The following is a 14,171-nucleotide window of genomic DNA, read 5'->3' as shown; positions in this document are numbered from 1 at the left end:
ATCACAAGTTTGTAGCTTTCACGTCTTTCTCTACATTTGAACTTACCACAGCTAAAAGGAGTTTTGCTTTGTGATTTAGCTTCTCTCTAAACACAAGCTGTTCCTGGCTTCAGTTTGTCTTCATCTGTAGATCTACAGATTTATTTCTGTTACAAGACCTCATGTTATTTCTGCTAAAAGTTTGTTATGATTTTGTTTTTTCTGTGATGAATGTCATAATACCTTGTATAAATGTGTGTGTGTGTGTGTGTGTGTTGTGAAGGTGATCTAAAATTAAAATTCCAAGTAAAATAAGACAACATTCTGTCCTACAGCATATGTTTATAAAATCTGGTATGTATGAAAAGTAATGTAAACATATTATTCTGAATTCTTAAAATATATCTAAAGACCATTAGATATAAATTGATATAAATTAATGCTAAGTATTTGGATTTAGTGAATCTTTAGATGAGCCTTCCCCAAACTATAATGAGATAAAATTTGATTCATCTCTCAGAAATCAAGATATCTTCAGATTTTAAATCAATATTGTGTGTTTTAAGGCAGAAGGGTTTTTTTTGCCAGATAAACAAAATTATTCTAGATATTAGAGGCACAGATTACTTGTGAAATGAAGGCTGTAAAGTTTCCAACAAACGCAGAACACTCCATTTATGCCATCAAGATCTTAAGTCATAAACTGGATTATTTCTGAAGGAAGCTTTCTTGAGGCCAGTAGGATGGGGCCACTTGCCTGAGTCTGATAATCGGATTCTGACCCCCATAACCAACATGGTGGAAGTACTGGACCAACTCCTCCAAGACTGTTTACCTCCAAATGTGGCATGCATTCTCTTCTGCTCTCTTATGGTCTCTGTGGGCACTGCATCCAGATGTACAAACTCATACGCAATTATGCATGTATACACATAGAAATACACCCATCAGATGCATGTCTCTAATCCCAACACTCAGGAGGCCATGCTCATGGATATCTGTGAGTTTGAAACTAGCTTCATCTATTCAGGTCGTCCAGGGCACAAAAGGAGCCCATCTCAAAGACACATTAGTTTAAAAAAGAAAAGAAAAGAAAAGAAAAGAAAAAGAAAGAAAGAAGTAAGAGAAAAGAAAACCTGGAAATAGTTTCTTTGAGAACATAAATTTTCATATGGATAGGTATTGAGTACCACTGGAAAATAGTAGACAAATGTCTTCATTTATCTATTTATTTCTCTTCATTGGCACTAAAGCTGATAAAACATACAAACACGGTCACATTAGTTTTCTAAAATGTTTATGAAATTTGATGACAAAATTCTGATTTAAGATGAATTTTATATAATCTGTATATTTTATGAAAGTGGATCTTGTCCACAAATGACAACATGTCTTTTAATGTAATTCAGGTTGGAATTATTGTTGCCCTACATTGTAACATTCTGGAACTAGAGGAAGAACTCAGTAAGACATTGTGTATTGAGTGTGTGTAAAAAAAGTTCAATACCTAGGGACGTACTGATTCTCTAAGCCTTCTCTAAATTTCTACTTAGTGTATAGTTTTCCCTTTAAATAGGCTAAACTGTGTCCCTGACTAGGATTACTGTAGTTAGTACTACAAGGTTGCCTTGCAGTGAAATGAATCCTAGCATATCACTGTTTTTATAAAAGACAGAGAACAGAAAAGGAGGATGAAAATAGTTTATAAAAACAAATGAGGAAACTTCTGTCTACTGAAAAAATTGGGAAATCGGGTTGTATTCTTTCCTCATCCATTCTGTACATTTGGCATCTCTAGATACATCCTGAAACCTATGCTTGCTTGTTGGCAACTGGTAGTCATGTGCCAGCTGACCTAAGCTACAAAGACTGGATAACTGTTTCCCAAGTGACTTACTAGTTAATCCGAGCTACAGCAAAATAGTAACTGTAATTCAGTTATAAATTGACTAGTTATATCTAGTAACTTCTTAAAATATGTTCACATTTACAGAAAGGATTAAAGATAACCAAGCATTACTCATCTAAGACACTTGAATATATGTTGAAATTGCAATGCTTCAAATTAAAACTTTACATAAAAGAGGAGTATCACAAGTTTGGAGAGGAGTTATCAAAGAACTACATGAGTAGTAACAACCCTATAACGCAATGGACAAACAGAGGCTCTGTGATATCTTCACCCTCGAGCATAGGAAGCACCAAAGAGACAAATATTGTAGATGCTTCATTCAAAACACTTACTCCATTCCACCTCATCCTGCAAAATACATATTAATCTCTGGATTCTGAGTGATGAGAGATTTATTGACGCCTTTATTACAGTTATGGTACTTTTTATAAATGATTCATAAGAAATTATAAAATTGTCTTCAATATTTGTATCAAAAATACAGAAGCAATTTCTGAATATTCAATCTCAGCATAGCGATTTGAGTAAAGCAAATTTTGATGTAGAAGCCAACCCTAAGACTGTATGATTTTTCAGTGGAAGTAATATTACTCACAATTTCGAGTATTAGATAGTTTTATTTTACTGCTTCCTTTTTCTGACCTAACCTGATTATGGAACTCAGTGACTCAGGGAACATGGTTGTGTTTCCAGATGGTGACTGTGATATGAAGTGAACTCTTTCATGTAATAAAGACACAATAAAGATGGAACACTTCAAACTGAAAAACTCACACTGAATGTGTGAATTGTCTTGTGAAACTGATGCAAGTTTGGAATACTTCTATGACATTGTGACTATCTAACTAAATCTGTTTATACTCCAGAAAATTAGCTGTGATGTTGTTAGTCAAATTCCTCAAGAATAGAATTTAGGAATCAGTGATTTTTTTTTCATATTAGTTGGGCAGAAAATGAAAATGGTGGAACAAAGAAAAGAGAAACAAAACATAAGAATTTGGGAGGTTATCAACATGTACATTTTGAGAGATTTTTAATATATACCTTTCTTCTTTTAGGATTCTTACTCTACATATAGAATGTGAAGGAATAAACACATTGGTCTCATCGCTATGGGCTTATGCACAGCAAAGATATTCTATTCATTCATAGTTCTCAAAAATTGTATCTATAGCAAGAAAGTTGGGCTATGAATTAGAGTCAAAACAATCTCACTGGTTAACTGTGTTCTGTCAGATTGGAAGTGTTGAGATACCCAGTCTCATAGACTGAGCAACTGCTGGGTTCTCAACTTCTCCAGTGTGAGAGAGACATTCCTAGACTACTCCAACCTCATAAAAGCCAACTTAAATATTTATACATTATATATACATATGTATGTGTGTGTATGTATATACATATAAACAGTGTTCTTTGAAAATGTTAAATTCATGCTCATTGATCCATTTTCCATCTTAACATTAATTTTGTAATTGAATTTCAAAACTCATTCCCCTTAAGGATTGCTATATAAATTACATAGCATCTCTTGCTTCTGAAACATAGCTTCTCAAAGCTACAAGCAAAATTAGTACCATCATCTTTTGACCTTTTTATTATAAAAATTTGCTTGCTTAAATAATTGTACACATCTATAGACTACAATGTAATATTTTGACAGGCAAGCAACAGGTACTAATCAATAATGAAATTAGCATATCTAATTCTGTATGTTTGGAAACTCTTTTTTTGTAAGCTGTTGTTTTACCTAGCTGTGGCTTGGTGTTAGGAAAAATTTCAAATCATTATGGTTTCTAAGGAGAAATTATTCCTTCACCAAAAGGAAGCTATGTAGGTAAAAAAAAAAAACAAAGCCAAAAACCAAACCAAACCAACCAAGCAAGCAAACAACCAAATGTATCAAAAACTCAAAACAAAGCAAACAAACAAGCAAAAAACAAAACAAAAAAAAAAAACCAGATAATTCTTGCATGAGTTTCAGTGGAAAATAAGCATGCCCTGAAATGTGTTTCATGGGTCAGGGATTTTGGGTATCAGTCAATAATCCTTTCACTATTGGTCTGCTGTTTGAAAAGCTCACATTGGAAAACATCTAAAGGAATAGCTCAGATGAAGAAATGTGTTTCAGAATTCATTCTTTGGCAATTTTCATCAGCTTTCAAGTAGGCTACAAAGATTTTGGAAAAGAATTCTCTGTGGCCTGAGGAATTTACAGCTATCTTTACTCTCTTTCAGGCTGCCGTACTTTCCTCTTCTTGTTCTATTTATAAACAATATAAAGTTTCACAAACAGTTGTCTGTGGCCAATATGTTCTGAATTCCTTGGTGAAAAGATGACATGCTGAAAAAAAGTCTTGCAAAGGGCTGATGAGAGGCAAAATGTGCCATATTTTTTCTTGTGGAAAACAACCTGATATGTGGGAGATTCGAGCTCATTTTTTTGAAACCACAGGCATGCATTCTAAAGCTTATTTCATGCTGACTTTGCTTGTGCTGTATCAAGTGGCACCTACCATCTTCAGTATTACTGAAGCCCTATTTACATTTACTAGGGTTGAATAGACTCTTCTGGAAAATGCCAGAGAGCAAGTTTGCATCCAGGTCACAAAGCAGCAGAAAACTCCACTCATGGCCCAACAGGAACTGATACATTCAGTGCATTCCATTGCCAAGTCTCTTTTAATACATTTTTTTTTGTCAGTGGAGAGATTGATGACTTAAACAAAATTCATATTAAAATATACTTGTATTTAAGCAGTTTTAAAGTCATTTAAAATTTTTGACTCTTTTAGCAATTCATATTCCCAGATAGAAGTGTTCTCTTTTGGAGGAGTGGGACCTCGAACAATGTCCTCAGATTAGCCCCTTTTCTGGTTGGATGATCTATTTTTTGAATCGTAAAGCTGTCATGGCATAACCTAGAAATCTCTTTAAAGATGCACATTTGGCTGCATGTGCATGTGTTATCCAACAGATGTCTGGATAGTTAGAATCTCTTGAGAGCATTATAATGTGTGGTTTTTGTTACAGTAAGTGATCCAAATGTTTTTCCCCCTTTGGTCTTGCTTTTCTCAGTTCTGGGAGAAAATCTGTAGTTTGGAGAGAATTTGCAGAAGAATAAATTTCACCTCATTCTTTCTTCTTTTGTTAATTTTCATGCCTACATTTAAGATGCCTTCATATCTGCTTTTGAAATGAGTTTCCTGAAGTGGTTAACAGTGTCTGTATCCCATATCATGCCTCAAGTCCCAAGATCGTATCACGCAGGAGGTGCTCAGCCACACTGATAGTCAAGCTTAGAACAGGTGTATGTCCGTTATTAGAAAAAGGAAACTACCGAGCACTGTATAACTTACATTTGTTACAAGTTCAGTTTTTTAGAGATTGTCTCACATTTGCAATAGTTTCTGCAAGATTTCCATCCAGGTGGACTCTGGAATAGATGCCAAAGGCAAAGACTGGAGGCCCCTCTACAGCAGATCTTGTGGTTTGGGAGAAAGGAGGGCTCTATGAGGGTAGATTGACTACTTTGGTTCGTTGTCTGGGCCTGGGAAAACAGGAGCAATGGGAAACACCTGGCAGTAAATGGCTTGTCATCCACAGCATTTGCCTCAGGTGTGCAGGTGTTGCCCTTCCTACCATAGCATAGTAAATTATTGTCTGAGAGCAGCTTCGAGTTTGGTGGGTTTTACATTTCTACTCTTCTATTGAATCTGAACTTAAAGACATTTTGACAAGTTTGGGCAGTTTTCACCTCATTGTTCCCCACAATACTGTTTCTGTGGAGTTTAAGCAGTTTGTAAGTGTGCTTCCAGAAAATGTCTCTATAAGTAGAAAAGTCTCCTTTTGCCACTAAGTCCTTTATGTACATACTGAGGTATCATTCATTGTTCATGTTCAAAAATTGTAATTGTACGTTGATAAATGCTATTGAAATATCATAAGGAATAAATGTAACTTATATCTGGTTCAAGAATGAGTCTTACATTTTTACAGCTTAAAACATTGTCAATCATTTATGTATTTAAGTTTAAAGTTAAATCATCAAATAGATAAAAATATATAACACATGAGAAAAAGTACTCATATCTAATGCACAAAAATCTTTGAAATTTTTGAAAAGCACAAAATTTGATTAAGAAAAAAGGGTGAGAAAGTCATAATCACACGGTGTCTATATTCATTAATAGTGAAATAAGGCAAATAAAATTAGTCTTTTTGGATCTATAATAATTACTGTAATAATAGTTTAAATATTTTAAAAAATGTGTGTTATAATCATCTTGAACACATGTAGGCACCACAATTAAATATGCAACTATTACTGTCTATATATTTGGCTTCAGCAATAAAACAAATACGTTTTGAAGAAGTTTGCCACTCTTTAAGAATTCATGCAGATAGCAAACATAGTCATGCTTATGTATATGTATGTGCATTTGTATGTATATCTCAATGTGTATGCAAGTGATGTATGTCTACAGAGGATTGTGACACTGAAGAATAATTACTATGAGGCCTCCCAAAGGAATAGAGTAAAGATATGTATGCAGTTTCCCAAGATAATGCTGCTGCTGCTGCTGCTGCTGCTGCTGCTGCTGCTGCTGCTGCTGCTGCTGCTGCTGCAGTAATCTGCACCACAGTTTAAAGACTGGTGTTTGGTAAAGACTATTTCACAGATCTTAAATATACCTTCAGTGTATTGAACATGACGGTAGAAGAAACTATTACTTAGACTTTTTACTCTTAAATCCCTTTGATCATGATTTTAAAATAAGAATTCTGAGATGGTTGAAGATGAGCATGATTTGTTTTAGAAGCTATAAAAGAAATACGAGGATGAGACTTACTCTGTTTTGCTATCCACCTGAAATCGCATTACAATTCCCCAGATGGGTAGCTCCAGCTTGTATTCTCCATCTCTCCTCAAGGTTAATAGTAAGGTGCTATGTTCACATAGATCTTATTTAGAAAGTCTTAACTTATATTTAATCTGATTACCCCAGCCCCAGGCAAACAGATGCAGTTGTATTATCATTTACAGTGTTAATTTTATAAAGTCATAGAAATGCATAGGACTGTCTCTGGAATGTCTCTGTGGTCATTTGTCATTCTGTCAATTGGGTGAAAGTTGGGTATTTGGCACAGCATCCAACACAATGTTGTATGTATTTAAGCTTGTAATAAGTATTATTTACTTTTAGCATAGCAGAGCTGGCCGTTTATTTTATTTTTAAATACAGGAATAAGTTGCCAGCTTGTTAATCTAATAGCAAGTATTATTATGTAAATGACTTGTATGTAAACTCTTAATGTCTGTGAAATGAACAGTTTATACTTAAATTCTTTCTTTCATTTTAAGGTCATAAATATGTTTTACCCCCATTCTTGGGTTTTATATCTAATTTCTCTCCTCTTTTTAATAGTATGTTTTCCATTGTATAGTTATTTCTTTGATTTCTAGCAAAAACGACGACAAAAACATGGAAGCATTTTATTTAAAGAGGTGTGGTTGATGGCATTTTCAAAGGTCCATGCTTCCTTAGAAGTGGGCTATGTCCATCTAGTGTGTATGACGGGCAGTCAGAGAGTTCCCAAAACCCAGACCTGCAGCAGTATAAACTTTTCACTTTGTTTTATTATGACTTCTTCCTAACAGTAGGAAAATGAGACCCTATTTAGTCCAGACATTCTTTTAAGTATTTTTTTAACTCTTTGTTATTTTCATGCATTGTATTTTGACCATATTCATTTCCCTCTTCCATCTCCTTCGAGATTCATACCTCATTTAGTACCCACCCAACTTTGTGTTGTCATTTTTAAAATTCATCCCAGCTCCTGTTCATTCCACCGTCACACTGAGCTGTATGGTCATCCTCTGCAGTGTGTCAGAACCAACCACCAGAGGACACACCATTAAAGGAAGTTAACCATCTTCCGGCAGCAGTCAGTTGTCTATAGTTCCTCTGCTAGGGCTGGAGACTTGTGCCTACCTCCACACTCCGTGCTGGATAGCCTAGCTATTCTTTAGTTATCTAAGGATCTTGCCATTTCTCCAACTTTAAGTTTGTTTACAGATGAAAATTTTCAAGTTATTCCTTCATCCTCTACATGAGCTTTAGCTCTTAGTTCCAGAAAGTTATGCACATATCTACTTAGTCATTTGCAATCTGTCCTTTGTTGTTGCCACATTGTTTCTCTTCTGCCCTACTTCAAACCTTTCCCCCTCCCCCTTTCCTTTATGCATTCTCTATTGTTTATTAAACTTGGCAGCAAGCTCATCTTTGCATTTGTGATCCCTACAAGATGTTCATCCATTTCTTCCACTGGAGGGTGCAGAAGTTCCAGTAGATTTAATAGGATCCCCTCTGAGCCAACTTCTGTGTTCTTCATGGGAGTTTTTGGAAGCTTCAGCATATTTTCACAAAATACCTTGGAGTTGAAAAGAAGTTGGGGTGGGGAAGACTTTAGACATTTAATGCTTACATATATACATTCATACACACAGAGACACACAGAGAGAGACACACACATAATTGCTGTTCTGATTTCTTATATCTGTAGTCTTTGCCACACACCAACCTGTGAAACTGTCACCTCTTGAAACTTAGAGTAGTATTTATTTTTCCCAGTTGTGGGGATGTTGGTCCCAGTAACCTCCTTGTAAGATTCAGTTAGCGCTGGGACTTGGATGTTGGTTTCTTGTCCAAAGTTTGTGTTGAAATTGTAATTCTTACAGTATTGGTATCGGGTGGGGCCTTTGGAGGAGAGAGTAAGTGACAGATGCTGAGTCCTCAGGAATGGGATCCATTTTCTTCTGAAGGACTTGAGAAAACACACACACACACACACATGCATGTACACATGAATACGCACATGCATGCGCGTGCATGCATGCACACACTTCCACATTAGGATACAGTGAGATGGAACCTCTAGGAACCAGAAATGAAGCTTTTATCCGACACATACTCTTCTCGTGTCTTGGTCTTAGATCTGATTCTCTAGAATGCTGTTGGTGAACCTCTGCTGTCAATCAGCTGCCCAGTTTGTAGCATTTGTTTTAAGATCCTGAACAGACAGACTGCCAGACTCACAGACGTTGAAACAAAAGCAAACTGCGATGCTCTACCATGACCGTTTTTTTCTCAAGTTCTTAATTACTCCATTTGTTTGCTTGAGTATGGATATTTTCTTCTTTTCTGTGGTGATCAGGTGGTGTTGGTGTTGGAACTGAAGTGAGAAAATGTGTTTCTGGGTTTTTAGTTTCTTTCAGGCTCTTTCCCTAAGTACATCTCACAATCAAACTCAGATGTCAGTAATGTAATATTTTTGTTTCCAGGTTTATTCTGATTTGTAATAAACAAGCAAAAAGCCATAAGTCACAAGTTTTCTATTTTGAAAAGTTCCCACCAGGGAAGTGGATGGGTCTGGAACAATTACACCACAAATAAACACAGAAGAATATATTAGTTGATGTCACATAGCCTATTACACCAACATGATCTGTAGCATGACGAACTACAAAGTAATTCTTATGTGTTAGGGGCAAATGTCAAGTTAATGTAGTTGTTTAAAAGAGTCTCATCTTAGTCTTGATGCCAGTTCAGAAGAATTGGGGCCTATGCGGATTTAAAGAGTTCAAAGGGGTATGTAAGAACTGTTTAGCTTTTTTGTGTTCTGATATTGTGAGATGCTGTTTACTTAGGGGTTAGGTAGACTATGGCTAGTGTCCTACTGCCATTGCTTGTAACCAATACCATTCACATGAGGTGTACATAGATCCTGTCACTAAGACTACATACAGTCCCTGATACATGAGAAGACCTCTTTACAAACCTGCTACAGCCATCACTTCCCCTAGTTTCTGCATTGTTCTGTGACGTTTTACTCTTTACTCTTTTAGTTTTTTGACTTTTGGGAGGGGCACCACCCAGCTCCCAAATAAATCACACATGGAAGTTTATTTTTAGTCATGAATGCCTGGCCTTAGCTTGGCTTGTTTCTTGCCAATTTTTCTTAACTTAAATTATCCCATTTATCTTAGGCCTTGGGTTTTTTTTTTTCTCTATTCCTATATACCTTTTCTTTCCTTCTTACTCCATGTCTGGCTATGTAGCTGGATGGCTGGGTAGTTGGCCTCTGAAGTCTTCCCCCTTTTTTTTCTTGTTCCCAGAACTCTCTCCAAGATTTCTCCTCATATTTATCCTCTCTGCTAGCTAGCACCGCCTATTCCTCTCTCCTGACTCACTATTGACCGTTGAGCTCTTTATTAGACCATCATGTGTTTTAGACAGGCACAGTAACATGGTTTAACAGAGTTAAACAAACGCAACATAAACAAAAGTAGCACACCTTAAAATTATATTCCCCAACACTGCATTTTCATTGAGTAAAATACATATCGTTAAAGCATGACTGAGAAGATTGATGTTCTCATGTAAAATTCCTAGTCCAAAGCTTGGCACACCCAACTCCTAAGAATGTTAGCTGGCCTTGTTCTCATACTTTTTATTTTCCCTTCTACTAAAATAGTGTATGGACTGAAGAATAGAACCAAAATGGCATTGCTAACACAAAGAAAGGGGCATCTGGTGATTTCTTACAACCAGTGAATGTCTCAGAATGTATCAGGACCTAATTCCATATAGATTTGATTGGCATTGGAGGAGCAAAGGAGTCCACATAAGAGCAAGTTTGTAGCAGAGGAGAGTCTCTTCTCACAAGCTTTTGGAAAATTGTGATTTGTGTGTAGACCACACAAGGATCATAACTAACAATTTTCTCTCCATTTTGTTGGCCGAAAACTAAGTGGCTAGTTCTTAAGTGTCCTGAATCACCACTGTAACTGTCTTTACTAGGAAAATGGTCCTGCATTTATGGTGCAGCATATTAGTAGGGCTTGTGTCACTCTTCTTTGCAAAATTATGCTTATTTTGAAATTTACAGAAAATGATACCTGGAAATTAAAACAAAGATTTGATTTATGTCTTCCCACTAAGAAGAAGCTAACCCACCAGGAACTAATAGTTGTTTAATAACTGGGAGTTTATAGATGAATTGGCAGATGGATTTTAAAAAAAAAAGAAACTGTACTCTGGAGTGGCATAGAGACATGGAATCAAACATGGAAGAGATGTATCTATAATGAGAAAATGATTCCTGCTCTTCTGGTTGAAAATTTGAAGTCCGTCTTAAGTAATTCCATACTTGGGTATGATAAAATGCTTGCATGATCTGAAGGAGTCATATATTTTTGCACATCAAACTAGGGATTGTCTTTATTTTAAAAGAAAAAAAAAGTTAGACCACTCAATGATTGCAGCAGTATTCATGACTTGCAGTGTTGACATTCTATAGATTGATGCAGTCTTCAGCTCTGGAAATACTATGTCATGTAGAAGATGAGAAGTATTAATAATGAAAAAAATATTTCTGTAGTCAGCAAATTGTCAGTAAAGGTGGCTTAGATTATACAAGTCACCCCACAGAGACTATGTCAGCTTGCAAATTTTTCTACCCACAACGTTATTTGAAAATGAATAAATCAAATGAGGGTTGTGATACATTCCTGATTTTTTTATTTTTTTTCTTCCTCCCTCCCTCTTTCTCTTGTATCATCCTCTTCCTCGTCTTTGTAACGGGAGTAAAAATTGTGCATTAAGTGAAATGCCAGTAATCTTAGAAAATGGTAAACCATTCTTTTGAAACCCATGTAGCCTTCAGTCAATACTCAAGTGCTTTTTTCTGTGTAGACCGTTCCTTGTAATTCTGATGCGCTTCTTGTGTTTCTTTTATTTATTCTGTCACGTTATGTTGAGAATGATGTCTTAATATCTGCATCCAGTGACAGTGTTTAAAATGATATCTTTATATGATAAAAATTCTTTGATAGTTTGAGGGACAAGTAATATTATTTATAGTAGCAATCAAAATGTAAAACTTTCCTGGATCATTGTTTTTTTTTTCAGTTTCTAATATTCAGTCCAAATTGATATCACCTTTAAACAAAGGGCCGGGAAAATAGCCAGAGATCCTGGCACAAATATAACAATTGTCGTTTCTTTCTACCCACATTCACATTTTGGTATTTTGTTCTGAATGACCTAAGAAGCTTTAGTCAGTATTCACTCTTCCAAATTATTTGCCTCAGATATAAAAGTACAGGAAGCTGAAAGAGGTGATAGACATGATAACTGACTATAGTAACTGTTTCAACATATATGTACATCAAAATATTTTAATACATACATTCAATATATTTGTGTGTGTGTTTATTAATTATATTTTAAAAAGCAATTAAAAATCCATACAAAATGAAACTTGATGTCCGGTGAGTTTGGGGGGAAATCCCCTGCTAATTGACTGTATCAGAAATTAAATGACTGTAGTAGTCCCAAGACAGATTCACATTTTTCTAAATGTTCTCTTTCATCAACTTCCAATTTTACCTGTCTGTTCAAAATCTGACATTTTCACATATCTGTTTTATGCTTAATGTAATCTCATTTGCTTGCAGTGCCCCTGAGATTTTCCTGAGCCACTCTGAATTCATGATGGGAAGGATGTTGAAAGAAGTAAATTAGCAAATAGGTTATAGGTTGTATTAGTCACACTAGGGCCTACTAGCTTAGCAATGCTACTAAACTCCATGCTTTAGTCATACTTACCCACTCGCTCTATGTGACTTTAATGATGTCCCTCTGAATGAAATACATTTTAAAACACCTGAAAATATTAGTCCACAAGTCTACTTGCACTGGTTGCTGGAAGTTTTAACTGAAGGATTGTTCAAATGTTCCTCAAGTTGTTTATGTCTGTTTTCTCTTCCATTATCATTTCCTCTTGAAGTTAAGGTACAATTTCTAATTATAATGCACTCCTAATCCAAGAAAATAAAAGGAAGCCAAGAATTTCTATTGCATTAACAGCATTGTTCTAGTACTCCTTCTTTTTACATATTGTACTCCTAGGCCTTTTTAGAGAACAGGTTGTCCTTAAGTCATTTCTCATGATTGCCAGGGGTTCACATTCTTTACTCAGTTTATTGCAGGTCAGGAACATTTATGAATGCTTCATGTGTATGCTTGCTCTTCATTATTTTCCTTTCTCATCATTTTTAGGTCTTCAGCATCAGGACAAGAGCAAAGAATCAGCTTGGTACTGAATCATGGTATTAGCAAGTGATATTGCAACCTGAATCCGGGGGCCACTAAGAAAAGATGCCATTGAGATTTCCTATCCAGCAATGCACACAGGAAAAATGGATGGAGAAGAGAACATATAAGGCCATTGTCTTTAGATTTGAACTGTTTCTGGAGAAAAGAGTGGGTCCTAAACATTGAAGAGAAGCATTTTGTCTGTTTTCCTCCATCTGAGCCTTTGTCAGCTTTGCAGCGTCTCGTTTTACTCGCCTGTACCAGAACCTGCGTTAGTTTTTGTTTGCTTCCTCTTTTTTTCTGTTTGAACCAGCCACCTTGTCAGAAGATGAGCCAACAGAAGAAATGCTCATTCCTTCAGGAAAACCGTCTTGTAGCTTTCTCTTCTATTGTTGTAGAACTACAGAAACTTTGATTTAGCATGGAGGAGATATTTTTGAGGGATGTAATTTTTTTTTTTAATATTGTAACAATTGTTGAGTTCTGTTTAAAGAACTTGCTCTCAGAAAAGCACTGGTCAAAATGTGTTGAAGTGCAGCTCTTTAAAGTGTCGGGATACTCTGTGTCTGTGCTTCTGAGGGAACCTCACGGGTTTCAGCCTTTCTCAGCAGTGGCGCTCTCTTAGACAAACCAGTGCAGCACTGAGTTGATACTGAATCTCAGTGAAGATTTCATTCCATTATAGCTCCCTTAGTTTGCAATTATATATGTGCAGTTTGAAAAGGCAGTTTCTTTTAAAGGGCCACAGATTATAGCATATTTTATTACTTTTATTTCTTCCAAAAGAGTTCTTGGAGGTTGACTAACAAGATAGTTTAGCTTAATGAACAAAATGTCATCTCTCTATAGTCCATCCAATCTTTATAATTGGGAAAAGAGCTTATGCACACCTTTGTTGAATACAGGAAAAACAATGCATTTAGCCATGATACCTGTGGATACCAGTGACTATCTTTCCTAATTTCTAACCATTCATTTATGGCAGTTTTGAAAGTCATACTTTGAAGAGATTTATTTCCTGTAGTGAATTCAAATGAGTAGCTTCAGGAAAGGAGTAAGGCACGTGACAAAGCACTGACTGTTCCTCTCCATTGTAAACTGACAAGTAATGTATTCTATAT

The 14,171-nt window shown here is 35.8% G+C and overlaps 1 protein-coding gene across 2 annotated transcripts in view; it reads left to right on the top strand.

Moving 5' to 3' along the window:
* Vgll3 (vestigial like family member 3) overlaps positions 1-13,934 on the top strand; it is a 42,895-nt gene extending 28,961 nt beyond the window's left edge. For both annotated transcript variants that reach the window (XM_041678620.1, XM_041678619.1), the window contains exon 4: positions 13,015-13,934. In XM_041678620.1, the coding sequence (XP_041534554.1) occupies positions 13,015-13,058 (44 nt within the window). In that variant the 3' untranslated portion in view covers positions 13,059-13,934. The remainder of the gene's footprint in view (positions 1-13,014) is intronic.
* Positions 13,935-14,171: the final 237 nt, after the last annotated feature.

The sequence above is a fragment of the Microtus oregoni genome, unplaced genomic scaffold (assembly GCF_018167655.1).
Source record: "Microtus oregoni isolate MIOR12 unplaced genomic scaffold, Mior012 000030F_ref0000283, whole genome shotgun sequence".
NCBI lineage: Eukaryota > Metazoa > Chordata > Mammalia > Rodentia > Cricetidae > Microtus > Microtus oregoni.
This window is presented reverse-complemented; position numbering and strand designations above follow the sequence as displayed.